Source organism: Dromiciops gliroides, chromosome 3, assembly GCF_019393635.1.
Source record: "Dromiciops gliroides isolate mDroGli1 chromosome 3, mDroGli1.pri, whole genome shotgun sequence".
Taxonomy (NCBI): domain Eukaryota; kingdom Metazoa; phylum Chordata; class Mammalia; order Microbiotheria; family Microbiotheriidae; genus Dromiciops; species Dromiciops gliroides.
Genome location: NC_057863.1, coordinates 333314955 through 333340551, shown reverse-complemented (window position 1 = coordinate 333340551; position 25597 = coordinate 333314955). Strand labels below are relative to the sequence as shown.

Here is a 25597-nt window from a genome sequence, read left to right as displayed (position 1 = left end):
TCAATTAGTCATATGGAAAAAAATATTCTAATCCCTAATAAGAGAACAGCACATTAAAGAAACTCTGAGGTTCTACCTCATACCCATCAGATTGGCAGATGACAAAAAAGGAAAATCATATGACTTTAAATCACACATTAGTACAATATATAATGGTGATTTGTATTTTTTTTCATGTAATGACCATGTATGAAGTTCCAAAGAGTGGCTTGTACCCCTAGAACCATAGATTAGTCATCCCTGTGCAATAAGATGTCTTACATCCTGGATTGTAACATTTATTAGAAATTGTCATCTATGAGTGAGATGAGCAGAACCAGAAGAACATTGTACACAGTATCATCAACATTATGTGTTGATCAACTGTGATAGACTAGATTCTTCTACCAATACAACGGTACAAGAAAGTTCCAAAGGACTCATGATGGAAAAGGCTCTCCAAATTCAGAAAAAAAAAAAAGAACTGTAGAATATGGATGCTGATTGAACCATACTATTTCTTTTGGTTTTGGTGCTGTTGTTTTTCTTTTTTGAGGTTTTTCCTTTTTGCTCTGCTTCTTCTCTTATAACATGACTAATGCAGAAATATGTTTAATGTTGTCGTACATATATAACCTATATCAGATTACCTGCTGTCTTGGGGAGGGAGGGAGGGGAGGGAGGGAGAAAATTTGAAATTGGAAATCTTATAAAAACAAATGTTATGGGGCAGCTAGGTGGCACAGTTGATAGAGCACCTGCCCTGGAGTCAGGAGGACCTGAGTTCAAATTCTGCCTCAGACACTTAACATTTACTAGCTGTGTGACCCTAGGCAAGTCACTTAACCCCAATTGCCTCACCAAAAAATAAATGTTGAAAACTATCTCTACACGTAACTGGAAAATAATAAAATACTTTTATTTTTTTAAAAAAAGTAGTTGGATAGGAAGACAGCTTACATTTGGAAAATGAATAATACTGAAATGTCTGAGTTTCAATTAAAAAAAAGAAATTGTCACCCCCCCCCCAAAAAAAAAGAAAAAAGAAAAGAAAAATAAATTGTCATCTACTAAGTCTAGACTATGCTTTTTATACTTGTAGACAGTGGAGCTCATCTGTTGTAGCCTGAAGAGAACTTCTTATAGCTTATTCCTATAAACTTGGCATTTCATAAGGTTTAGTGTTATTGGAGATTTTAGTGTATGCACCCATTTCTAGATAACTTATGAAAATGTTAAATAAGATTGGTCATAGCACCCACCTTAGCAGACCCCACTCTTTACCCTTATCCATCCAAGAAGTGGCTTTTTAATCCTTACCCTGTTTCTAAGCTTTCTTTTCTCTATTAGAAAACATTCTTACTGATCCCATGGTAACTCAATTTTTTAAAATGCCTTTTGATATCAAACCCTGTCAAGGCTATTGAAAATCTAAATAAACTATATCTACTGGTTCTTCCTTGTCCATATGCTTATTTACTTTCTCAAAGAACTGTATTAGATTAATTGGGCATGATTTCCCCTACCATGTTTCCTTATCAAAAAGTATTATTATACATTTTACCAGCTCACTGACATGGAAGTAAGACTCATCAATTCTCAGTTTCTAGGTTCTTTCTATAGATAAAATATACAATATTTACATGTTTTATACTTTACAGGGGTTCCTCCAAAACTATTGGGTAGATTACAGAGCAGAAGAAAAAGTGGTAGCTTTGGAATCAGCAGTCTTGGGTTCAAATTTTGGTACTATCACTTATTACCTACGTGAACTTGGGCAAATTACTTCATCCCTGTGGGCCTCAGTTTCCTTTTCTGTAAAAATAAAGCATTGGACTTGGAGTCAGGAAGTCCTGAGTTCAAACTTGGTGTCAGATACTAGCTATGTGACACTGTGCAAATTGGCTCACTCTCTCTGTACCCGCTTAAAGTGGAAATGATAATAGAACCTCCTTCTCAGGATTTGTTTCGAGAATCAGATATTTGTGAAGTACTTTGCAAACCTTAACGTAATGTAGTCACATAGAAATGAATCTTCTAATGATACTCAATATTACAAGTATGTCACTGATCCCCTTCTCACTGTAAGAGTTGGGAACAGGTTGTCATTATACCCGTGAGTATTCAGGCATGTTTTTCAGAACTACCCTCCACCAAAAACACCTATATAAAATTGAAGATAGAGATGTGGACTGGATCTGTGATTATTTAGGAACTCCCAAATAAGGAAACTCCTTCCTATCAACATAGGTCAGCACCCTCTCCACACTTACAGTCTTACCGAGTTGCCAAGAATGCCAAGAGGTTTAAATGACTTGTCCAGGATGACACATCAGAACAGGAACTTGAATCCAGGTTTTCCTGGCCCATTCCCTATTCACTATACCATGCTTTGTCTGAAGAAATTTACAGAATCACAGGGTCGTTCTCTCCAATCTAGTGTGAGGAAGTCTGATTGTGATTCACTTTTTAGTGTAAAGAGTTTGGTTCTATTACCCTGAAGGGAAGGTGGCACGATTTATGGGGCTTTGCTATTTCTGAGTTAGTTACTCATTTTGAAGGACTAATTTTTTAATAGTAATTGGTATGCTTTTTAAAACCCACATTAGTAGGGCAGCTAGATGGCGCAGTGGATAGAGCACCGGCCCTGGAGTCAGGAGTACCTGAGTTCAAATCCGACCTCAGACACTTAACACTTACTAGCTGTGTGACCCTGGGCAAGTCACTTAACCCCAATTGCCTCACTAAAAAACAAAAAAACACATTAGTGTGTGGAGAAGAAAGATTATTGTGTAAAGTATAGTTACATCTATAGATTATAGCATAGGAAAGTTATAGGAAAGAATTACATATAGTTATTTCATTCCTGTGGATTTTTTTTCCTTTTAACATTTTAAGAAAAATTCTAAAACAAAAAAAGAAGTGTACATAATAGATAACTTTATTATATATTTAAAAGGAATACCCCCAAATGAGAAAAAGACCTATTTGTACAAAAATATTTCTAGCAGCTCTTTTTGTGGTGGCTAAGAATTGGAAATCAAAGGAATGCCCATCAATTGGGGAATGGCTGAATAAACTGTGGTATATGATGGTGATGGAATATTACTGTGTAGTATGACAAACAGGATGACTTCAAGAAAGCCTAGAAAGACATGTATGAAATGATGTATTGGGAAGTATTAAAGCAGATGCTGAACTTATTAAGAAAGCCAGGGGCAGCTAGGTGTCGCAGTAGATAGAACACCGGCCCTGGAGTCAGGAGGACCTGAGTTCAAATCCGGCATCAGACACTGGACACTTACTAGCTGTGTGACCCTGGGCAAGTCACTGAACCCCAATTGCCTCACCAAAAAAAATTTAATTAAAAAAATTTTTTTTAAAAGAAAGCTACCTGGGTGGGTGGGAGTGAGTAAAATAAATGAGGATAAAAACAAATAAGAGAATAAAGCTCTGACCAGGATGGAGTGAGTGATAAAGGAGGAAAATGATTGCTGAGTGATGGTAACAGAGGGAGGGTCTGAAAGCAGCAGGGAAGAAAGAGTGTCTCAGCTCTTCCTCTTGGCCCTATTAGGGGACATGAGTAGAGGGGCAACCCCCTTAGAAAAGATGCTAAGAGATAAAACATCTACAGGGGCACCACTAGGACCTGGTGAATTTATGTTCCTTTTACTTCTCCTCTCCCTTCCCCCATCTTGCCTCATGCTGGCCTGATGAATTTGGATCTCTTACTCCAAAATTATGCTTATTTTCTGTCAATACTTTTGTAATAAAAGTTCCAAAACATTTTGACTGCACTATGGGAAGGAAAAAAGGGAAAGCTCTGGACATAGACTTAATAGTGTCTCTCTCTTTCTCTCTCTTTCCCCCTCCCTCCTCCTCCCCTCTCCTTTCCTCTCCTTAACTCCTCTTTCTTCCCCTCCCCTCCCTTCCCCTCCCCTCCCCTCTCCTACCTTCCCCTCCCCTTCTCTCTTTTCCTCTCCTACCTTCCCCTCCCCTTCTCTCCTCTCCTCTCCTCTCCTTTCCTCTCTCCCTTCCCCTCCCCTTCTTGATTTCAACATAAAGAGAGACTTCAAAGGGGTAAAATAGAGGAAAAAAAAATCAGTTCTTCAAAACTCATCAATAAATCAACTGAGTCTGACAGTATGTGAAATGTTCTATACCCATGGTCTCCCACTTCTCTGAGGAAGAGAAGGAAGTGCAATTTCTTATCTCTTTTTCAAGGCTAAGCTTGGTCATTGAAATACACAATTTTGAAAAGAAATTCACTTTATTACTTTAAAGTAGCATTTACATTGCAAGTTACATTTAAATATCTTTTATTATTATTTTTTTTTTTGGTGGGGCAATGAGGGTTAAGTGACTTGCCCAGCGTCACACAGCTAGTAAGTGTCAAGTGTCTGAGGAAGGATTTGAACTTGGGTCCTCCTGAATCCAAGGTTGGTGCTTTATCCACTGTACCACCTAGCTGCCCCCAAGTGAGTATCAATAAGGAAAATTACTTAAGCTGATGAAAAGATAGAGGCCAGCACTACATACATCACAAGGTACCCTAAATTCTACCACTCCCTACAGCAATACTGTATCATGGCATGTAGGTGACCTTGGGATCCTCAAGGTAGTCTCTACCAAGCTAAAAAGTCTTTTGGAATGAACCTGGGGATGGGGGGGAGGAGACTCTACATTTGTAAGTTTGGAGATGTGCAACTAGTTGGCCTCTAGATGATGAATTACCAAATCACTTTTCTCCCCAACAGAAACTCTTTGATCCAGTGACACTGGCCTCTTGGCCGTTCCAGGAACAAGACATTCCATCTCTCAGCTCAGGGCATTTCCCCTGGCTGTCTCTCAAGGCTGGAATGATTTTCATCTTCCTTTCTGATTACTGACCTCTCTGGCTTCCGTTAAGTCCCAACTAAAATTCGAAGTCTTTCCTAACTCCTCTTAATTTTAGTATCTTCTCTCTGTTACTTATTTACTATATATAGTTTATATAGCTTACTTTGTATGTGTTTGCATGTTGCCTGCCCCATTACATTGTAAGTTCCTTGAAGACAGGAACTGTCTTTTGTCTCTTCTTGTATTCCCATTGCTTAACACAAGGCCTTGCACATATTAGGTGCTTAATTAAGTGTTTATTAAATTGAATTGAATTCTCAAAGGCTACTACTTTTTTCCCCAAAGTCATAGATCTGGATTTCACTGGAGAGAGACAGAAATCACAGGTGTTTGAAAGATTGAAGTAAGGATCAAGAACTAATTGCTATATTCAGAAAGTAAAAGTGTCAATTCCTTGAGCCATTGGTTTAAAAACACTACTAATTTAAAAAGAGATTACCCTTTACTTACAACAAAGACTTTAGATAGTCAAGGTGAAAGTGAGTGTTTTTAACACATTCCACAAGATAAATAGGCAGGTTGATTACAAAATAAAAGGTCTTAATGGGAGGAGGGGTGCAGAAGTAGGGTAGGATTCTAACAGTTTTAAAATTAGAGCCCAAATTAATGCACTAATTATGTTCTTTATGTTTAATTAATGTATTAATTACATTAGATATTGCATATGTCCTGAGATACTATTACAAATACAGCAATCTAGGGCACTTGTGACTAACAAAGAGAGAAAGTAAAGAGGAAATTCACTACCCGGTAGGACCTCCTCTCCTTTCATCCCCAGACATTACTGAAATGCCTAACTTTCCTACCCTGTAATCGGTATTGTAATTTCAAAGATTGCTATTCTGCGTTTTCCCTTCTTTTCCTGGGTGCTGCTCAGGGTAAAGGGCTTTAATGGGTGGGAAAGGGGGAGGAAGAATGCTAAGAACAAAATAAATATCACTGGAAAATGAACTTTCAAGCATTTAGGCCAATCAGTTGCTCCCAAGATTAAGCATCTCAAAGATAATGCAAATGGACAAGTATTGAATGTTAATAGGGTCTCTCATATCCTAACAGGGCAGCCAGTTGGCACAGTGGATAGAACACTGGCCCTGAAGTTGGGAGGACCTGAGTTTAAATCTCACCTCAGATACCTACTAGCTATATGATCCTGGGCAAATCACTTAACCCCAATTGCCTTAAACATCCGGGGCCATCTCTAGTCATCCTGATGTATATCTTGCCATTAGACAAATGGCTCTGGAGAATAAAGTGGACCTTGCACAGCCCTCCTCACTTAAATCCAATTCACTGCAAAGCATAACATCACTTCCCAGATGTCATGGTCCTCTTTGAGATAGAAAGACAAACAACATATCCTAGGGCAGGGTTAGTGTCCTTTCAGAAATGAGTGATTTTTGTTGATCCCTAATCTTCAGGGGTTCTTAATCTGGGGTACATGAACTTGCTTTTTAAAAACAATTTTTGATAATAGAAATTAAAAGAATTTCTTTCCCTTTGTAGTCCAATGTGTTTTATTTTCTGCATTCAAAAACTTTATGCTGAGAAGGGGTCTATAGGCTTCACCAGACTGCCAAAGGGGACCACGACACCAAAATTTTTCTCTAGAGTGAGGAAGAGGATCTGATGGGGTTGGGGAAATGTTGGTACTTGAAACAGTTTCTTCTCAGTCTGTCTTCTGAAAAAAGTCTCCCCTTTGGGGGATAAGATTAGGAGAAGTGGTTAGGTATTGATAGTAATGAAAAAAATCAGAAAGTCATAGAAACATTAAAAAACACACACACACAGAAGAAAGCAGAAGGAAATTCAGGAAGAGACCCTAACAAGCAGATCAATCGGCATTTGGATTGTCATGCTAAATTGAATAAATACTTTAAAAACAAGCAGTCTATAATAGATCCACAATTTCACACAGAAACCTCTTTTTCTGTTCTTTGTATATGGAAATGTTGGTGTTTGCTAAATTTGTGATTAAAAGAAGAAAAGAGGGGGAAAATATTTTCCACACAAATTCTACCAATTAGAGATTCATGTGGGTTCACAAAATCTTCTTTGACAATGATAATCCCCTTTGTGTTGACTGAACCATTCCCACTTTAGTATGAATTATTTCAGCTAGTTGTATGTCTTTCTCCTATAAAAATTAAGAGCACTCATCCAAGGAATGTAAATTTTGATTAAGAATAAAGAAGAATGATAGAACCTAGTAATTTTTAGTAAATGGATGAATAACTGAAAAAGCATGTAGTAAGCACTTACTATATACAAAGAACTGTGATAAATACTGAATATACAAATAGAAGAGCAAGACAACCCCTGCTCTCAAGAAGCACACATAGGGAAAGTTTAAGCCACAAGTCAGAAGCAAAGGCTCAGTGGTCCTTAGGATAACAATAGCAAAGCAGATGGCAATGCATCTCATTTCATATTATTTCCACTGATAAAAGTATATCCACTTCAGATGCTGAACCATTTGACAGTGCCAAAGTGGTAGAAACTTTCTTTTCTGGATCTTTGGTGCTGTGGCAGAAGCAATCAACAGGTAAGGGCTTACTCCCTGGATGACAACTCTGTGTGTGTGTGTGTGTGTGTGTGTGTGTGTGAGAGAGAGAGAGAGACAGAGAGAGAGAGAGAGAGAGAGAGAGAGAGAGAGAGAGAGAGAGAAACTGGTCTTGGGGTGAGGTTAGAGGACCTGCTATTCTCAGGGTTCTTGGATTCAGTGTCCTAGATTTCAATCTGTGGGGAAGTGGTGGTCAGAGTGTTTGGATTAAACTGATATATATCATATCCTGTCTGTAACTCAGCCTGCCTTGCAAAGATCACCGAAAGAAAATAGACAGATCTGGATGGGATGGTCCAGTGAGGGTTTTAAACAGCCAAAGAGCAATATGAGGGCTTGTTGTTGTTTGATGTTGTTGTATAGTTTCAGTTGTGTCTGAAACTTTGTGACCCCATTTGGTGTGTGTATGTTTTTTTTTTTTACAAAGATATTGGAGTGGTTCGCCATTTCCTTCTCCAGCACATTTTACAGATGAGGAAACTGAGGCAAACAGAGTTAAGTGACTTGCCCAGGGTCACACAGCTAGTGAGTGTCTGAAATCAGATTTGAACCCAGGTCTTCATGAGTACAGGCTTGGTATTCTATTCACTGTGTCACCTAGCTGGCCACAAGTCCCTAAAAAGAAGGGTCTTTGTAAGGTGGGATAAGGGTTTAGAAGTGAAGGAGATAGTATCCTGTTCATCATAACCTGTTTTGAATTGCTTGAGTTCTTGTGGGTGGGGGGTTGGGAATGGAGGGAGGAAGAGAAGTTGAAACACAAAGTTTTAAAAAATTGATGTTAAAATGTTTTTACATATATTTTGGAAAATAAAATTCTATTCAAAGCAAAAAAAATAAGAAGTGAAGGAGAGGGGCTACCAAAATAAATGTTGCCTACTTCTGCTAAGGGCTCTGGTAGTAGCAAAACCCTCCAGAGACTAAGTACTGTGATACGGATTGACACCCAGGTTTCTGTTTTAGGCTCTGTCAGTTAGCTTTGTGACTTTGGGTAACTCACTTCACCAAAATTAGGGGTTAGATCAGGGATATTTTTTTTAATTTTTGGTGAGGCAATTGGGGTTAAGTGAAATGCCCAGGGTCACATAGCTAGTAAGTTTTGTGTATGAGGCCGGATTTGAACTCAGGTCCTCCTGACTCCAGAGCCAGTGCTCTATTCACTGCACCACCTAGCTGTCCCAAGATCAGGGATTCTTAATCTGGGGGTCAATGGACACATTTCAAGGAGGCTCTAAACTCTAAACTTTTATTATTTTGATAACTGTGTTTCAATATAATTTGTTTATTTTGTAATTATATACATTTTATCTCATATGTTTAAAAACATACTAAGAAGGTGTGCATGGGTCCTCACTTTCCCAAAGGTTATATGATATAAAAGAAGTTAAGAAACTCTGGCCTGAATGATATCTTAGGCATCAACTCTAATTCCAGCTCTAATATTCTCTGACTTCTAAGGCCAAAGTAATTTTCCAAGTCCATATTCAGCATCCCGGCCTTGAGACAGTAGGTTTGGGGGGCAGCTAGGTGGCGCAGTGGATAGAGCACCGGCCCTGGATTCAGGAGGAGCTGAATTCAAATATGACCTTAGACACTTGACACTTACTAGCTGTGTGACTCCGAGCAAGTCACTTAACCCTCATTGTGCCCCCCCTCCTCAAAAGACAGTAGATTTGTAGATTGACGAACTCCCAACTCATTGCTTCATATGAATCCTTTAGTATTCCATGGGAAAATATCAATTTATTTTGAAAAGTGAACTCTTAATTTGTTTGAAGATAAAAGAACTATCTGTGAATCAACACTAAATAAATTTCTGAGGAATTTCTCAGACTACAAAAGAATAATGATAATAGATCACTTTGTATATTCATACATATGGCAACAATAATGGTAATAAGAAAACTATGAAATGAAAATTAAAATAATAATGATGATGAAGGGGAATAAGCATTTATATAGTGCCTACTATATGCCAGGCACTTCGCTAAGTGCTATTTACAAATATTATCTCATCTGATTCTCACAACAGTTCTGGGAAGTAGGTGCTATTATTATCATCCCCATTTTATAGTTGAGAAAACTGAGGCATAAGTTAAATGACTTGGCCAGGGTTCCAGAGTTATTGTTATATTCATATGGTGTTTAAAAGTTTATAAAGTTCTTAGTGCAGTATCTTGTCAAAGCCTCACAAAGCCACTGCAACTTTGTAGGGTAGTTATGAGGAAACCGGGGCTCAGAAAAATTAAGAGAGGAGAAAGAAAGGAGAGAAAGGCAAATAGACATAGACTATAAATGCACACATGCCTATTAGTCTTTGAAAGGATTTTGAAGAATTATTTCATTTCTTTTATTTATTTATTTATTTACTTATTGGTGAGGCAATTGGGGTTAAGTGACTTGCCCAGGGTCACACAGCTAGTAAGTGTTAAGTGTCTGAGGCCGGATTTGAACTCAGGTCTTCCTGAATCCAGGGCTGGTGCTCTATCCACTGAGCCACCTAGCTTCCCCGAATTACTTCATTTCTATAGAAAAGTGAACAAAAAATTGAAAAGAAAAGTGTTTATACTATATAATTATATACTATATAATACTATAGAATAACACCTATGCTATTCTGGTCTCAAAATCAGACCTCCTGTTCCAATTCCTCTTTAACCTCCCTTTTTCCATCTACCCCAACAATTTTCCCTCTTCAAATTTTTCTCCTCCCCTGCTCAGCAATATCCTGGGCTCATCCCAACCTATAACCACAAATATCTGTAATTTTCCTGCAAATTATTAGTCACTGAGGCCACTTTGCACATGAACGAAATATTTACTTAAGACGGGTAGCCTTTGGAATATCTCCCTGCCATTCAGATAGACTTCTCAGCCCAGTTCCTTTCTTATTCTATCACCACTCTCCCAATTCATGAAGCATTTCACATGTTTCAAGAAACTTATTCATTCCCACTGTATGCAGGAAAGTTTCCCAGAAGAGTCACGTTGTAACTGATCCAAAATCTGTCTGGAAAAATAACCCCCCTTATTATAATGGTCTTCCCTTATGTCAATCTAACTTAGATATAAAGGAAAATGGTAAATGAAAAACAACAAACCATTAAAATGAGTAATGGGATAAACTCAGGATGTATGTATGGGATGACTTTTTAAAAATGGGTCAGATCCGCAATTTTATCTTTATGGGTAAATCCCTGTGTGAAAAGGCCAACACAAATCTATAACTCATCTGCAATTTGTCCTCAGAAGATATAGGTTTGAACTAGTTCTGCCATTTACTAGCTGCGTGACCTTGGACAAGTCACTTCCCTCCTCAGGACTTCCATTTTCTCAAAATTAAGAATTTGGACTAGATTAGGAGTTTTTACATTTCAGGGGATCTGTGAACTTGGATGGGGAAAATTATACCCTTATCTTCACTAACCTTTAACTGAAATGTAAAGTTTCTTTCTACTGTGAATTGTTTTTAAAAATTATTTTGAGAAGAGATCCATAACCTTCACCATACTGCCAAGGGATTGAAATTCTCTGTCTCTGTGTCTCTGTCTCTTTCTGAGAGAGAGAGAGAGAGAGAGGGAGGGAGGGAGGGAGAGAGAGAGAGAGAGAGAGAGAGAGAGAGAGAGAGAGAGAGAGAGAGAGAGAGAGAGAGAGAGAGATTATATTCTATGTCTGGGGAGAGCTCCTATTTTGCCAAGAGTCGTACAGCTCATACCTGTGAGGTAGTTTAGAGAATTAGAGATCATCAAGTCCAACCCTTCTTTATAGATGAAGACCCAGAGAGATTAAGCAATTTAATAAGTATCTGAGGCAGGATTTGAACTCAGATTTTCGTGATTCTTAGTTCATGTCCTGAAGCCTGTCAATTCCGACACTCTAAAAGAATAATAATAGAATAGGAGCAAATATATTTTTTGAATCATACCGCATCCTTCCTTGGGGCCTGAAACTTCAATATTCCTTGAGGCAAGTCAGAGACAGCCTGTAGGGGTGTGAAATCTGGTTCACGAGCTCCACCAGTGCAGGGGTCTCAGGAAAGGAGAGAGGCTTTCTCTTCCTCCATGATGAAAGCCAATTTATTTTGCAATTAGCCAAAAGAGAAGGGGGCCCAGGAAAGCAAGAAACTGCCTTTACAATCGAAATCTACTTTTTTTTTTTAATTTAAAGGGAAGAGAGGATACTGGATAGAGACCTGGCATTCTAGCCCGGAAGATCTGGATTCCAGTCCTGCTGCTGATGCATCCTGGCTATGTAAGCCCGGACAGGTCACTAAACTCCTCAGTGCCCTGGACCAGACTCTAACTCATGGAGAAGAAGTGACACAAAACTTGTTTTCTTAGATAGAATTCCCACATCTAGGCGATCAGTGGAAATAGCTGGTTCAGTCCTTATCCTAGTCTAGCAACGGGGAGCTTCTTTCTGACATTTTTAGCAAGCTTGTCCAAAGGAACATAACTTCATAACATCTAGAAAACGAAGCGTTAGTTCGGGGACAATTAATAGATCCGCCCCGACAGTCCCCAAGAAAAACCCTAATTGTCTATGGTGTCAGTTGTCTCAAGTGATCCCGGTCTACTTTTACAAACTCTTGATTCTTGTTTTGTTCGTGACTCCCGAGAACCTTAAAACGAGACCCTCTCCACGCGCCTCTTCCCAAACCCCACCACACCCCACCACCGCCCCTCCTGGCTCACTCGCTCACTCACCTGGCGCCCCGTTCCAGGGCTCCACTGCACGCACAGGGGGCTGAACCGCGCCAGTTCCTTCAGTTTTTCTGGCTGGGGAGGATCCGAGGAATGGGTCTGGACCGGAGGTTTCCAGCACTAGGAAGGACCGGCCGCAAATCCTCTTAGGCAGCGTGCAAGGATGCTCCTCCGGCACTGCCCATCAGGCTTCCTACACCTGCAAGTTCACTGCCTCTCGGGAAAGGTGTAGGTTCAGCCCTGCCTCCCATTCCATCCCATCTGTCTCTCCGGGTTGGGAAACAGCATCTCCTGCCGAAGCCTAAGAGTATTCCTCTCATTAGCAGGCAGCGGGAGACACAGGGAGAAAGTGGCCAGAGAAAAGCCAATCCCCAAGCGGGTTTGCGGCCCTCACTTGGTCTCCTCTTCCCCAGGACCCTGCAAAGCCCCGCCCCGCCCCCGTTCCTGCTCGATGCGCGTGCTCGCTCTCTCTCTCTCTCTCTAGCGCGTTTCCTCCTCTCCCCCCACCCCGTCCCCCCCCCCCCACCCCAGTCCCTTCCCCTAGATTCCCACACTCGCTGAGTCCCATTCTTCAAGAATTTCCTGTCCTGGATCTTTGCTTCTCCAGGCCGTCTCTCTGCCTTATCCAATGTTTGTCTGCCCGTCTCCTCGAACTTAGTTGGGGCCTGACCTCCCCCTTCACCTGCCTAACTCGTCCTACCACCCTTTCCTCGCAAATCGCCTGCACTCTTGAACCCTTGGCCAGTGCCAGCGCTTCCCTTTTAGGATGTCCTTTTTATTTCTGTGGTCTGGGATTAGGTGAAGGGTTCTTACCTAAGAACCCCAGAACGAATGCTTTTCTCTTGGATCTTGGAAGACTGGCTTTAGCTCCAGCCTCCGTCTGCCTTCTTGAGGGTTCTCTGCTGTCTGCCGGCTTGCTGCCGGCTGAGCGGACGGTCTCTAGTAATTCTACCTGAATTTAGCCGAGATGTGGTCCCCAAGGGAGCCCATCCTCTCTCTGGTCATGCTGCATCTTGCGGAAGTGTCTCTGTCTTGGGGAAGGACTCAATTTTGAGCATCAGCAAGGACAGGATGGATTGCTTGCCTTGGGACTAGTGGCTTTAGGCCACGAGTGGGGAAATATTTTCTTATCAAGGACACTAGGGTTTTATAGGATCACTGAAGAAGGGGATTAGGGGAAATTGGGGAAAATAATCCAACTTAATGTAGTTGAAAAAGCACTACACCTGAAGTCAAGGAGACCTGTCTTGGATTTGGAGCTCCGCGGTTTTGCTAGCTAAGTAACCACAGGTGAGCAACCCCACATGTCTATTCCTGTTCCCTGAAGGGCAGCTAGGTGGCGTAGTGGATAAGGTGACGGGCCTGGAGTAAGGAAACCTTCCTGAGTTCAAATTTGACCTCGGAAACTTAACGAGCTGTGTGACCTTGGGCAAGTCTCTTCACCCTGTTTGCTTCAGTTTCCTCATCTGTAAAATGAGCTGGAGAAGGAAATGACAAACCACTCCAGTATCTTTGCCAAGTGAAGCCCCAAACGGGGTCGCAGAGAGTCTGACACGACTGAACAACAATGTCTCTAGGATGGAGAAATAATACCTGCACTACCTATACAGTGGATGTTGTGAGCAGCATCATTGCAAACTTTAAAATACTATACAAATATGAATTACTATATAAGCAAATATACAACTTTACTTCAGGTGGTCAGAAGTAGTTCTTCTGAAGCGTGAGGTATTCCGTAATACCTCTTGTTTCTTTCTACCTTATTGGAGCTTTTACTTAAAACCAAAAATACGTGAATAACTCTTAAAACCGCCTGGCCTTTTAACCCCTCCCCCCCCAAAGGGATACTTAAGCTACTAAGGCGGGGTTTTAGAGCGATTCCAAAGTGCGGAAGAGAATAGTGTAAAATGGTAGGAAGAGTACTGAACTGGGAACGTCTGGAGATCTGGCTTTCTGTCACTGATCTACAGTATGAAGAATACATCTAAACTAACTGACCACATGCATGTCAATTGAGCTGGAGCTCTCAAACCCCAGAATAACAAGTGAAATGAAATGCAGGTGTAGTGATAGCTGCCTAAATTAATGCTGGGGAATTACCTGAATCCATAAGAAAGAGGACACAACAAAAAACTCACTTCAGGGACATAAAAAAGGTGGATGTTACATCATGCTGAAAGAAGATGGATGCAGCAGCTGAAGATGAAGTACAACCAAAAAACGGTCAGGAGATCATGGCTCTTGCTGAGAAGAGAGACAGCTTGGCTTTATCAATACATTTCCTTCTAAGACAGGGCTGGCAAACTGATTGATCAGAGTAATGCTACAGAGTTTACCTAGATTACAACAAAACCTTTGGTGACCTAGTATTCTTCGTGGAAAAGCTGGAGAGATGTAGACTAAATAACTATACAATTCATTGGATGGAGAATTGTTTGAATGGTTTTTCTAACAATTAGATCTGTCCAAAAACGGAATGGGAGCACCTGGAAAGAAGTGGGTTCCTCCTCTTTGGAAGTCTTCAAGAAGCTGCATGATCACTTCATGAGTATGTCTGTGGAGGGGATTCCTTTTATAATATGGGTTAGAGCAATTGTTGTTTATGTGTCTTCCAACTTTAAAATACTGTCATTCTGTGAGTAGATCGGGAATGCTTACACGCCCACATACACACAGAAAAAGAGAGAACAGTTTGAAATCAATAGAGAAGTAGAAAAGAAGGCATCAAAGAAATTAATGGAAGGAAGATCAAAGAAAGTAAAAAAAACAACATGCAGTGTTGAAAGAACCCAGGTCCCCCCTCCCCCCACAAAAAAGTAGAAACTCAAGTGGAGAAAATAACAAATCCGGAAATACGGTATTTTGAAAGATGTCAAAGGGGGCGATAAAGGGAGGGAGTTCAAAAGAAGTCTTAAAGAACTAAAAATTACACAAACATGGGAGAGGACAAATGTAGCCACTTTATGATGTCCTTGGGAACACTGAGAAAACATAAACTAGATTCATTTTAGAATGACCCAAGGCTGGAAATAGAGTAGAAAGTTGTGCCTGGAGTACATGAGTTTAGTTCTTCAAAGTGGCCAATAGAGGAAGAAAGTCATTCTGGGTTGGAATGTATGTTTACTGTGGATATTTGAAAAATATTGATGCTATCAGGACATGAAAAATTCAATCCATCTATAGAGAAAGAACTGATGGTATCTGAATACAGATTGAAGTATAATTTTTTTGTTAGTTCCTCTTTCTAAAGTTATTCTGTCTGTTTTCTTTCACAACCTGACTAATGTGGAGATGTTTTGCAAGACTGCACATGTATAATTTATATTGAATTGCTTGATTTCTTAGGGAGGGAGGGAGGGAAGAAGAAAATTTGTAAAATAAAGTTTTAAAAAAAGAAAAATATGTAGGATGTGTGTTGGGAGAAATGTACTCAAGGGTCAGAACTGGAAAGGGGCAATTCGGATGTTTATGTGTGAATTCTCAAAAGAACTAGGAAAAAGAAAAACTCATCTTGACTGACATTTAAATGAACGTGGCACCTTTTCTTCATGGAATAAGAAGGATGGTGTTAACTTTCTTTCCTTTAAAAATTTTATTTTTTAATAAAATTTTTTCCTCTTCTACTTCACAGTCTTTTGTGGATTTACCCTTCCCCCACCCACTAAGATGGCCTGGAATTGAATGCTCCCTTGTAACAAAGCAAAACTGCTTGGATAAAACCATCAAGATTGTGACTGAATCTGACTATGTATCTATCTACACACACACACATATGCACACAAATACAATATTGTGATAATGTCATCTTCTACTTCGTTTGTTTCATTAAGTCTGGGACCAAGAATGATTAACACAATTATTCACAATTCAGTTTCCTTTCAGTGATATCTTCATTTCCATGACTATAGTTATTGTATTCTGGTTCTGATGACTTCACTCTGTAGTGGTTCATAGAAATCTTCCCATGTTCCTCTGAATCCTGCTGAATTGGAGCAGCTAGGTGGCACAATGGATAGAGCTCTGGCCTTGCAGTCAGGGAAACCTGTGTTCAAATCCAGTCTCAGAACTTACTAGCTGGGTGATGGTAAGTCACTTCCCACTGTTTGCTTCTGTTTCACTTTCCTTATCTGTAAAATGGGGATAAGGTAGATAGCATCTATCCCCCAGGGGTGTGGTAAGGATCAAATGAGATATTAATTGTTAAGTGCTTAGCACAGTACCTAGCACATTGTAGGTGCTATATAAATGTTAGCCACTATTCCTCTTATTTATTATACCATAGTTTGCTTGGCCCTTCCTCAATCGATAGAGAAGATGAATAACCACTTTATTCCAGTTCTTTGTTACTATAAAAGTACTTCTATGAATTTTTGTTCTGTAGTGTGATATTTTACATTTTTGTTATTTGAACATCAGCCAAGCACTGAAGCACTGTAATTACTTTACTTCACCCTAGTTAATGTCCCTACAGAGGCTATCCCAAACCTTCTCTTCTCTCTTCAATTCCCTCCCATCATATCACCTTACTTTATGAGAAAATAGAGACCATTCACTATGAACTCTTCCTTCTTCCCTTCTTAAAACCTCTTAGCAGAGGGATTCTTAACCTGGGATCCATGAACTTGTTTTTTTAAAAATATGATAACTGGGGGCAGCTAGGTAGTGCAGTGGATAAAGCACCAGCCCTGGATTCAGGAGGACCTGAGTTCAAATCCAGCCTCAGTCACTTGACACATTACTAGCTGTGTGACCTTGGGCAAGTCACTTAACCCTCATTGCCTCACCAAAAAAAAAAGAAAAAATATGATAACAGTATTTTTATATTATTTCTGTTGTGATTCTTTTTTATTTTATGTACCTAAACACGTTATTTTGAAAAGTGACCTTTAGGCTTCACCAGACTGCTAACAGGGTCATTGACACCAACCAGGTTAAGAACCTCTGCCTTTGGGCTATAGATTTACAGTTGGAAGAGACCTCAAAGGACATCTAGTCCAACTTTTCATTTTATTTATAAAGAAAATGAGGTCCAGAGAGGTTAAGTAATTTATCCAAAGTCACACAGGTAGTAAATGGCAGAGAGAGTAAATGGCAGGTCTTCTAGCTCTAAAGTCAAAGATTTTTCTACTATACCATGCTGCCTCTTGTCCTCATCCCTCATTCTTTCCTCTACTCCAGTGTCTGATGAAGATGTGATTTTTCTCCTTGATGAGACCAAGAACTTTACATGTAAACTTGATCTCATAATTTCCTGTTTTCTTCCACAGAGTGCACCTCTAATCATCCACCCTCTCTCTGCATAATATTCAGTCTCTTCCTATGTGGTGGTTCCTTCTTTGCTGCCCACAAACACAAACAAGTCTCCCCTCCCCATTCTGAAAAAGCCTTCTCTAGAACCTACCTTCCCCTCAAGCTATTGCCCCATTCCTTTTTTTTCCTTTTCTACTGAAATTCTAGAACAGTCTATCTTATACCCATTACCTCTATTTCCTCTCCTCTCACTCATTTCTCCACCCTTTGAATTTGGTTTCTGGCCTCATTACTCAATTGAAACTGCTTTCTCCAAAGTTCACAAGATCTCTTAATTGGCAAATCTGATGGTATTCTTAGTCCTCCTCTGACTCAACCATCCTGTGCCATTTGATATTGTTGAATTCTTTCTCCTTCTGTGTATTCTCTTTCTTCATTTTTGTGACATTCTCTTCTGGTCTTACCTGTCTGCCTATTTCTTCTTAGTTTCCTTTCATGCCCCCTAATTATGGTTGTTTCTAAAGACACTATCCTGAGCTGTCTTCTCTCTTTATACTCTCTCCCTCAGTGACCTCATCAAACCCCATGGATTTCATTTTCATCTCTGTACATATGACTCCCAAACCTCTTTTTCCAGGATAGAGTTTCTTCTGAGCTCCAGTTGCATATCTCCAATGGTTTATTTATTAGATATTTAAAATTAGATATCTCACAGTCATCTCAAACTTAGAATGACTGCATTTACCCCTCTTTAGAACTTTCTTGTATCTGTTGACATTGTCACCATCTTTCTATCAATCTGGGTATCAGCCTCAATCGTGCCTAATTGGTTTCCTTGCTTCAAGTCTTTTTGCTTCCCAATATATCCTACATAAAACTGCCAAAGTGAAGTCCTGACCATGTTACTCTTCTAACTATGGAGCCCTAACCTCATGTTTGAGGCAGTTGAATGGCTCTAGAAAGTGCTAAACTTCTAACTGGCTTGATATATGGATCTTATTACCTGTTAATTGTGTTTCCTATGATCTGGAGACAATAAATTCATCTGGGTCAACCCCAATCCGGGTTTTCAAAGAATCTTGGATGGAGTAATCCTTTTATCTAGATAGCTGATTCACTTTACTGATAAGAATTCATGAACCACACTTAGGTGGAAACTATTTTGCCCTGATCATTGGTGAGTCAGGGAGGGTCTACATTTTTTCTCTGTCATTTCACCAAGAATTGCATGACCTGAGTCACACACCCCCAGACTTCATTTTAATACAACACACCTCCAAATCATATCAACCAATTAGATTGGATTGCTATGTGATAGTCCTCCTACAGTTGGAAGGGTATATAAACTGTGATTTCACTGCCATTAGGGATCTTTGGTCTGAGAGAGATGGCCAAATAACCATCCTTTTATTAACAATCTGCCGGCCTATAAATAAAGTGATTAAATTACCCAGAAACTATGTCTCTCATAATTTTAATCATCACACAAGACAAAAGTCAGGATGACTGGCAATGGCCCAGGGTTCAGTGGTAGAACTTAGGCATTGAAGATACTGAGGTCAAAGAGCTCCATAGTGTCTGGCTTTTGGAACAAATTGTTCTCATCCATCCATTCTGCCAGAGAAAGTCTTCCCATGCTTTTGGGTAGACATCCCCCTTACTCACTGACAGGTTTGAGGCCTGTTAGTTACCCTAGCACCTTACTATTGTGTAAGGTGGTATACTGAACATTAGAGACACACACACAAAAAGCCAAAACAGCTCCTGACTACAAGGAGCTCATATTCTAATGGGGAGGAGGGGAAGGAGTGAGCAGCTATATGCATATAAGAAAGACAGACATATATATATATAAAGAGAGAGATGTATATATACACACATATACATATACATGTATACACACATTATGTTATATATAGTACATTGAAGGTCATCTCAAAGGGAAGATGCTCACATTAAGGGGGTTCAGGCTTCTTGCAGAAGGTAAGATTTCAGCTGATACTTGAAGGGAGTCAGATAGCAGAGATGAAGAGAGAATTCCAGACATGAAGAAATGCTAGTGAAAATGCAGATTTGAGAAATGGAGTGTCATGTGTGAGAAACAACAAGGAGACCGGTGTCACTGGATCATAGGGAAGGGAAAAACAGTTAAGTGCAAGAAGACTGGAAAAGGAGAATGAGGTCAGGTTGTGAAGGGCCTTAAAAATGAAAGGATTTTAAAGTCCAACTGCTTTATTTAACCTTGAGGAAACTGAGGTTCATTTTTCTTCAGTGACTTGTCTAGAGTCATACAACTTATAAATATCAAAGGCAGGATTCAACTCAGTTCTCCCTGTCACCATTTGTGCCCTGTCAAATGAGGGCAGCTAGGCAGCGCCATAGTGTGCAGAGCACCAGGCTTGGAGTCAGGAAAGCTCATCTTCCTGAGTTCAAATTTAGCCTCAGACACTATTTTTGTGACCCTGGGCAAATCACTTAACCCTATTTACCTCAGTTTCCCCATCTGTAAAATGGCAAACCACTTTAGTATCTTTGTCAAGAGAACCCCAAAAGGGGTCACAAAGAGTCGGACGTGACTCAATCACTGAACAAATGAAAACTGTTGTGTCTCCCTGAGAAATGCCTCTGTGCTTTTCTAACTATGTAATACCCCCTCTAACATGGTTAGCCTGTTCCCCAGACTATGACAGTCAGTTAACATCTCAGTCAGCAGGACCAAACAACAGACTAACCCTGGATTACGTATCACAATGAACTGGGAGGAAAAGACCCAAGCCTCACCAGTGTCATTGGCATGATTAATTGGCCAGGGGCTACAATCTTATTAAGCTTTTGTTAATTAGTTCTACTTTCCAATTTGGAGAAAAAATACAGACTAATGGATATTGCAGAAAGTCTAGTCATTAGCAAGCCACATGTAACTTTGCCCTCTTGCCCCACAGCTGGGAATCCTAGAATTAATCATTTATACAGTCCTAGTATTGTTGGTCCACACTGGGATACATGAGGGTGATTACAGGTCTTAGTGGCTTTCATTTATCCTCTGTTCTTAATGTTCTTCATTATTTTAAGGTGATTAATGAGAAATCCATAATTATATATAGCTTATTTCACCTCCAGAAGATTGTGGCTCAACTTCTTTGGTGAAGAGAAGTCTGGTACCTTATTTCCCATCACTATATGTGAAGTAATCAATATTTTCCATGTTGTTGTGATCATTTAGCTATGATCTTGCCCTTTCATTGATATTTTCTGGGTCTGTCTGTTAGTATAGTGGGAGAGTATTATAGTGGGAAGAGCAATGAATTTGATGTTATAAGACCTGGGTTCAAATTCTGGCTCCACTCACTTATTACTTGTGTGACTTCTGACAAGTCACTTTTCTGGGTCTCACTTTCCTCATCTATAAAATAAGGGAGTTATTTTTTCCAGAATGCATAATTCCTACAAGGGTTTGTTTTTATTTTCTTTTTTCCCCAAAAGAGTTAGGTGGGAGATCAAGAGGGGAACTAGCAATAGGGTTGCCAAGAAAAAAAAAAGAAAGAAGAAAGAGAGATAGAGAGAGAAAGAGAGAGAAGGAAGTTAGGGAGGGAGGGAGAGAGGAACCCCCATTGCCTAAAAAAATATAATTGGGAAATGCTTACCAAAGCAAAAAAATACAATATAACTCAGATAATTTTCATCATATGATGTGGTTTTCTAAGTCAATATCCAACCTCCAGGGATTCTTATATATGGTTTAGTGCCCCTCACCGTACCTTTTCTTGAGTTTGGCATCACTGATGGATACCACACTGCCTACATTTATCCCTAGAAATGGCCCCCTTTATAACAACTCTGAAGTAGATCATAGTACAAGGATCATTAACCTCAATCTCATAGACTGGATGACACCTTAAAGGCCACCTAGTCTAACCCTATCATTTTACAGGTGAAGCTCAAAGATTTCAAGTGACTTGCTAGGTTTTGTTTTTTTCAAAATTAGGTTTGGAAGCCAATATTTTGACTTCTTTTACAGGTAAAGCATCTGGGGTCCAGATAGGTAAAGCAACCTGACCAGGATCATAATATGGTTAGTTAATGACTGAGATGAGCTCCTAAGTGTAAGCACCAAGGAGGCAGTTAGGTGTACAGTGGATAGAGCACTGAGCCTGGAGTCAGGAAGACTCATCTTCATGAGTTCAAATCTGGCTTCAGACATTTACTAGTTGTATGACCCTGGGCACATCACTTAACCCTGTTTGCCTCTGTGGTAAAAATTATTTGTGTGGTGTGGTAAAAAGTGAAAGTTTTTAGAGTCGATTAGGATAACTGAAGGACGCCAGTTTTTGAATGACCACCCTTTCGGGGAGGAGACCATGACAAACCGCCCATGCATCTGCTAAGCACTCCACTTCCAGGGTGTGAGCTTAAAGGCAAGGAGAGAATGGAGTAATGTCTCTTTTTCGCTCACTTGCTCCTGGCTGGCTGGCTTGGCACACAGACGCTGACTCAGGTCCTTGGTGATTGGCCTGGTCCTCCGTAACAGCACATGCTTGGCACGGTTCTCAACCTCAGAGGTGGCCTTGGGTTTTTGGTGAGTTCTATATGGAATATAGACTAAGCTTAGATCTAAGACTACTTATTTGTATTTCTACTTTCCTATCCCTCTAATCAACATCACCTTGTTTTGTTGGCTAAGTAATTCCCAAAGAATAAAGGCTTTAACTAAAGCTCAGAGGCTTCTTTCACTTACTGGTCTGGGAGATATATAAGGGAAAGGTTAAAGGGGAGTTTAATGCTCTTGTATCCAATTTTAAATCTCACAGTGGTAAAGATTAATATCACAAGTTTTAGCTGAATCATTTGGGAGGGGCCACACCTGGCCCACCCTGAGATTACGTATGCTACTGAGGTCAGAAGGAGAACTCTCCATGAGCAGCTTTTGAAGGACCTCCCCTTTTTGGGGGAGGAAAGATTGAACTCCACCTGAAGGGAGGCGAGGCACTCCCAGAAGGCTAAGCTCTCGGGCACTTGTGGAACTCGGAATGTTCTCTCTGGCAGTTGACTGAGGTCTTGGCGGCGCGTGAGCAACCTTTGACTGGCGGGCTGTTCAGGTTGGTGAGTTACCAGCTGAAAACCCTAAATTCCTTTGAACCAGCTTAGGCTGAGTTTAGAGTTAAGAGCATACATCTGTATTTCTATTTTCCCATTTCCTTATCTTGGATTTTTATTAGCTTCACCTTTGTTGTTTAATCAATTCCTGAGTAATAAAATCTGATCATTTTGTGAACTAAAGCTTAGAGGCTCCTTTCTTATTGGCCTGGGAGAAATATCTAAAAAGAATAATTCAGAAGGGAGATTAAACCTAAAAAAAAGGTCCCTCATATTTCTGGGACCCCGATATTAAGTCAAGTCACCCAAATAGCTCTCTGTATATGCAATTTTGGCCCTCACACCTCAGTTTTCCTATCTGTCAAATGAGCTGGAGAAGGAAATGGCAAACCATGTGATTTTTGCCAAGAAAATCCCAAATGCGGTCACGAGGCATCTGAAACAACTGAAATTGATAATAGGGAAGTCAAAGCTCACTTTTTCTGCCAAGGAGAATGAACTTTGTGATGAAAAAAAAAAAGAATAAAAATGCCTATTATAGTCTTGATTGCCAAGTTAGTTGGGAGATAGTAAGAGAGTCCACCTGTCCTTGATGAGTTCTAGTTACCAGGTTCAGATGAATTGTATCCTACCACCATGAAAGGACTAGCTGCAGTAATTACTGAGCTAGCTCATTGGTCTCTCAAAGCTTATGGAGAACAAGAGATGTTCCACAAAAATGAAGATGAATGGGGGGCAGCTAGGTGCCACAGTGGATAAAGCACCAGCCCTGGATTCAGGAGGACCTGAGTTCAAATCCGGCCGCAGACACTTGACACTTACTAGCTGTGTAACCTTGAGCAAGTCATTTAACCCTCATTGCCCTGCCCCCCCCCAAAAAATGAAGATGAATGAATAAAGTCTTAGCTTTCAAAATTCTGGAGATAATGGACTTTGAAACTTACACACCAGTGAGCTTGACTTCATTTCCTGGCAAAATTAAAGGGCTGCTTAATGAATAACTTGAAAGGGAAGCAACCATCATAAAAAAAAAAAAAACAGCATGGGTTCATCAAGCACAGATGCCAAACTAATCTCATTCCTTTTTTTTTTTCTTTTGACATTTTTAAACTGATAGGCCAGAGGAATGATGTAGGTATAGCTTACCTAGCTCTTAGCAAGCATTTGACTGAGCACTTAACATGATATTCTTAGGGAAAAGATGGAGATGACATAGACTAGATAGGACTATGGATAGGTGGATTCAAAACTGGCCAACTGACCAAACTAAAAGAGGAGATTTTATTGTCCATTGTTAAGTTGGAAGTAGGCCTCCAATGGAACAGTGCGGGGAGCTGTGCTTAGCCTTTTGCTATTAAACATTTTTTATCAATTACTTGGATAAAGACATACATGTCATACATATCAGATCTACAAATATTAAATAGCCAAGAGGATGAAGGAAATAAGCAGATATTAAGTATTTACCATGTGTCAGGCATAGTGCTAATAAATATTATCTCATTTGAATCTCACAACCATACTGGGAAATAGGTTCTATTATTCCCACTTTATTATTGAGGAAAATGAGGTAAACAACATAATTTACTTGCCCAGGGTTACAGGTAGTAAATATCTGAGGCCATATTTGAGTCACCTGGCTGCTATCTCATTGGATGACAAAGTCAGGCCACCCTTGGTAAGAGCCTTAGGTGGTATACTATAGATCAAAGATTTTTAACACAGTGTCACCCACTCCCCAACATGCCCATGTGTGTCCTGAAGAAGATTAAAATGTAATTGGGGGGGGGGGCAGATAGGTGATGCAGTAGATAAAGCACTGGTCCTGGATTCAGGAGAACTTGAGTTCAAATCTGGCCTCAGACGCTTGACACTTAACTAGCTGTGTGACCCTGGGCAAGTCACTTAACCCTCATTGCCCCACCCCAAAAAATGTAATTGAGAAATATCAACAAAATAAATAAAAATACAATAGAACAAAAATAAAATGAATATGTGGTTTTCTAAGTCAATATATAGTAGCATGGACTCTTATATATAGTCCCCCTTTCTATTTGAGTTTGATACCCTGAAGAGTGATAGATCTGAAGGCACATTATCTGTGTTTGCAACCTACTTCTCCTACTTATTATCTGTATAACTTTGTCACTAAAACCTCTTTGAAACTGGACTTCCTCATTCCAGTTCATCTATTCACTTATCAAACTCCTAAAGTGTGGTACTGACCATGTCACTCACTGATCCAGTAAACTCTAATCCTTCCCTCTCACCACTAGGATTAAATAGAAAATCCTCCATTTGGCTTTGAATCCCTTCACAGCCTGATTCCTTCCTACATTTCCAGTTTACTCTTTACTCCCTTTCACATACTATGTGGTCCAATAACCCTGGCTTCTTGGCTTCCTCAAAGACAGCACTCTATCTTCTGACTCTGGACATTTTCTCTATCTCCCATGCCTGGGATTCTCTCCTTCCTCATCTCCTTCTCTGGCTTGCCTAGTTTCCTTCAAGTCACAGCTAAAGTCCCCCCTTCTTCAAAAAACCTTTCCTTAATCTCAATACCTCCCCTTGAGGTTATCTCTCATTATACCTTGCACATGTCTTGTTTAAACAAAGTTCTTTTCAGACTGTCTTCCTTCTGAGACTGTGATTTCCTTGAGAGCAGGGATCAGACTCAAGGATCTTATCATCCAAAGCTTAGCACAGTGGCAGGCACATAGTAGGCACATTATAAAATGCCTGTTGACTTGATGTCAATTTCCTCATCTAAAAAATGAGGAAGGCAGGCTGGTACTTCTAAGGTAATTTCTAGCTCTAAATCTGTGAATATCGGGTCAAATCTAATAATGTTTAATTTATTAGAGATACATGCCTGTTCAGGCATGGGTTGGACAAAATTGTCAAAGCAGCTACAAATTTCTAAGTCTCTTCCACCTCTGATATTCTGTCAAAAGCACATTGTAGAATTTTCTCCCCCCTTCCTAAACCTATGAAGCATTGAGTGAGGAACTTCCTCTCCCTACACAGCTCAGCAATTTAAAGTCTTTTTTAAATGTTTTGGGGGCGGCTAGGTGGCGCAGTGGATAAAGCACTGGCCCTGGATTCAGGAGTACCT

The 25597-nt window shown here is 40.0% G+C and overlaps 1 protein-coding gene across 1 annotated transcript in view; it reads right to left on the bottom strand.

The window, feature by feature from the left end:
* Positions 1 to 6414: 6414 nt before the first annotated feature.
* CD86 (CD86 molecule) overlaps positions 6415 to 25597 on the bottom strand; it is a 66802-nt gene continuing 47619 nt past the window's right edge. The window contains exons 5-7 of the mRNA XM_043993505.1: positions 12952 to 13090; positions 12142 to 12258; positions 6415 to 6572 (exon numbers count right to left, since the gene is read on the bottom strand). Of these exons, the coding sequence (XP_043849440.1) occupies positions 6415 to 6572; positions 12142 to 12258; positions 12952 to 13090 (414 nt within the window). The remainder of the gene's footprint in view (positions 6573 to 12141; positions 12259 to 12951; positions 13091 to 25597) is intronic.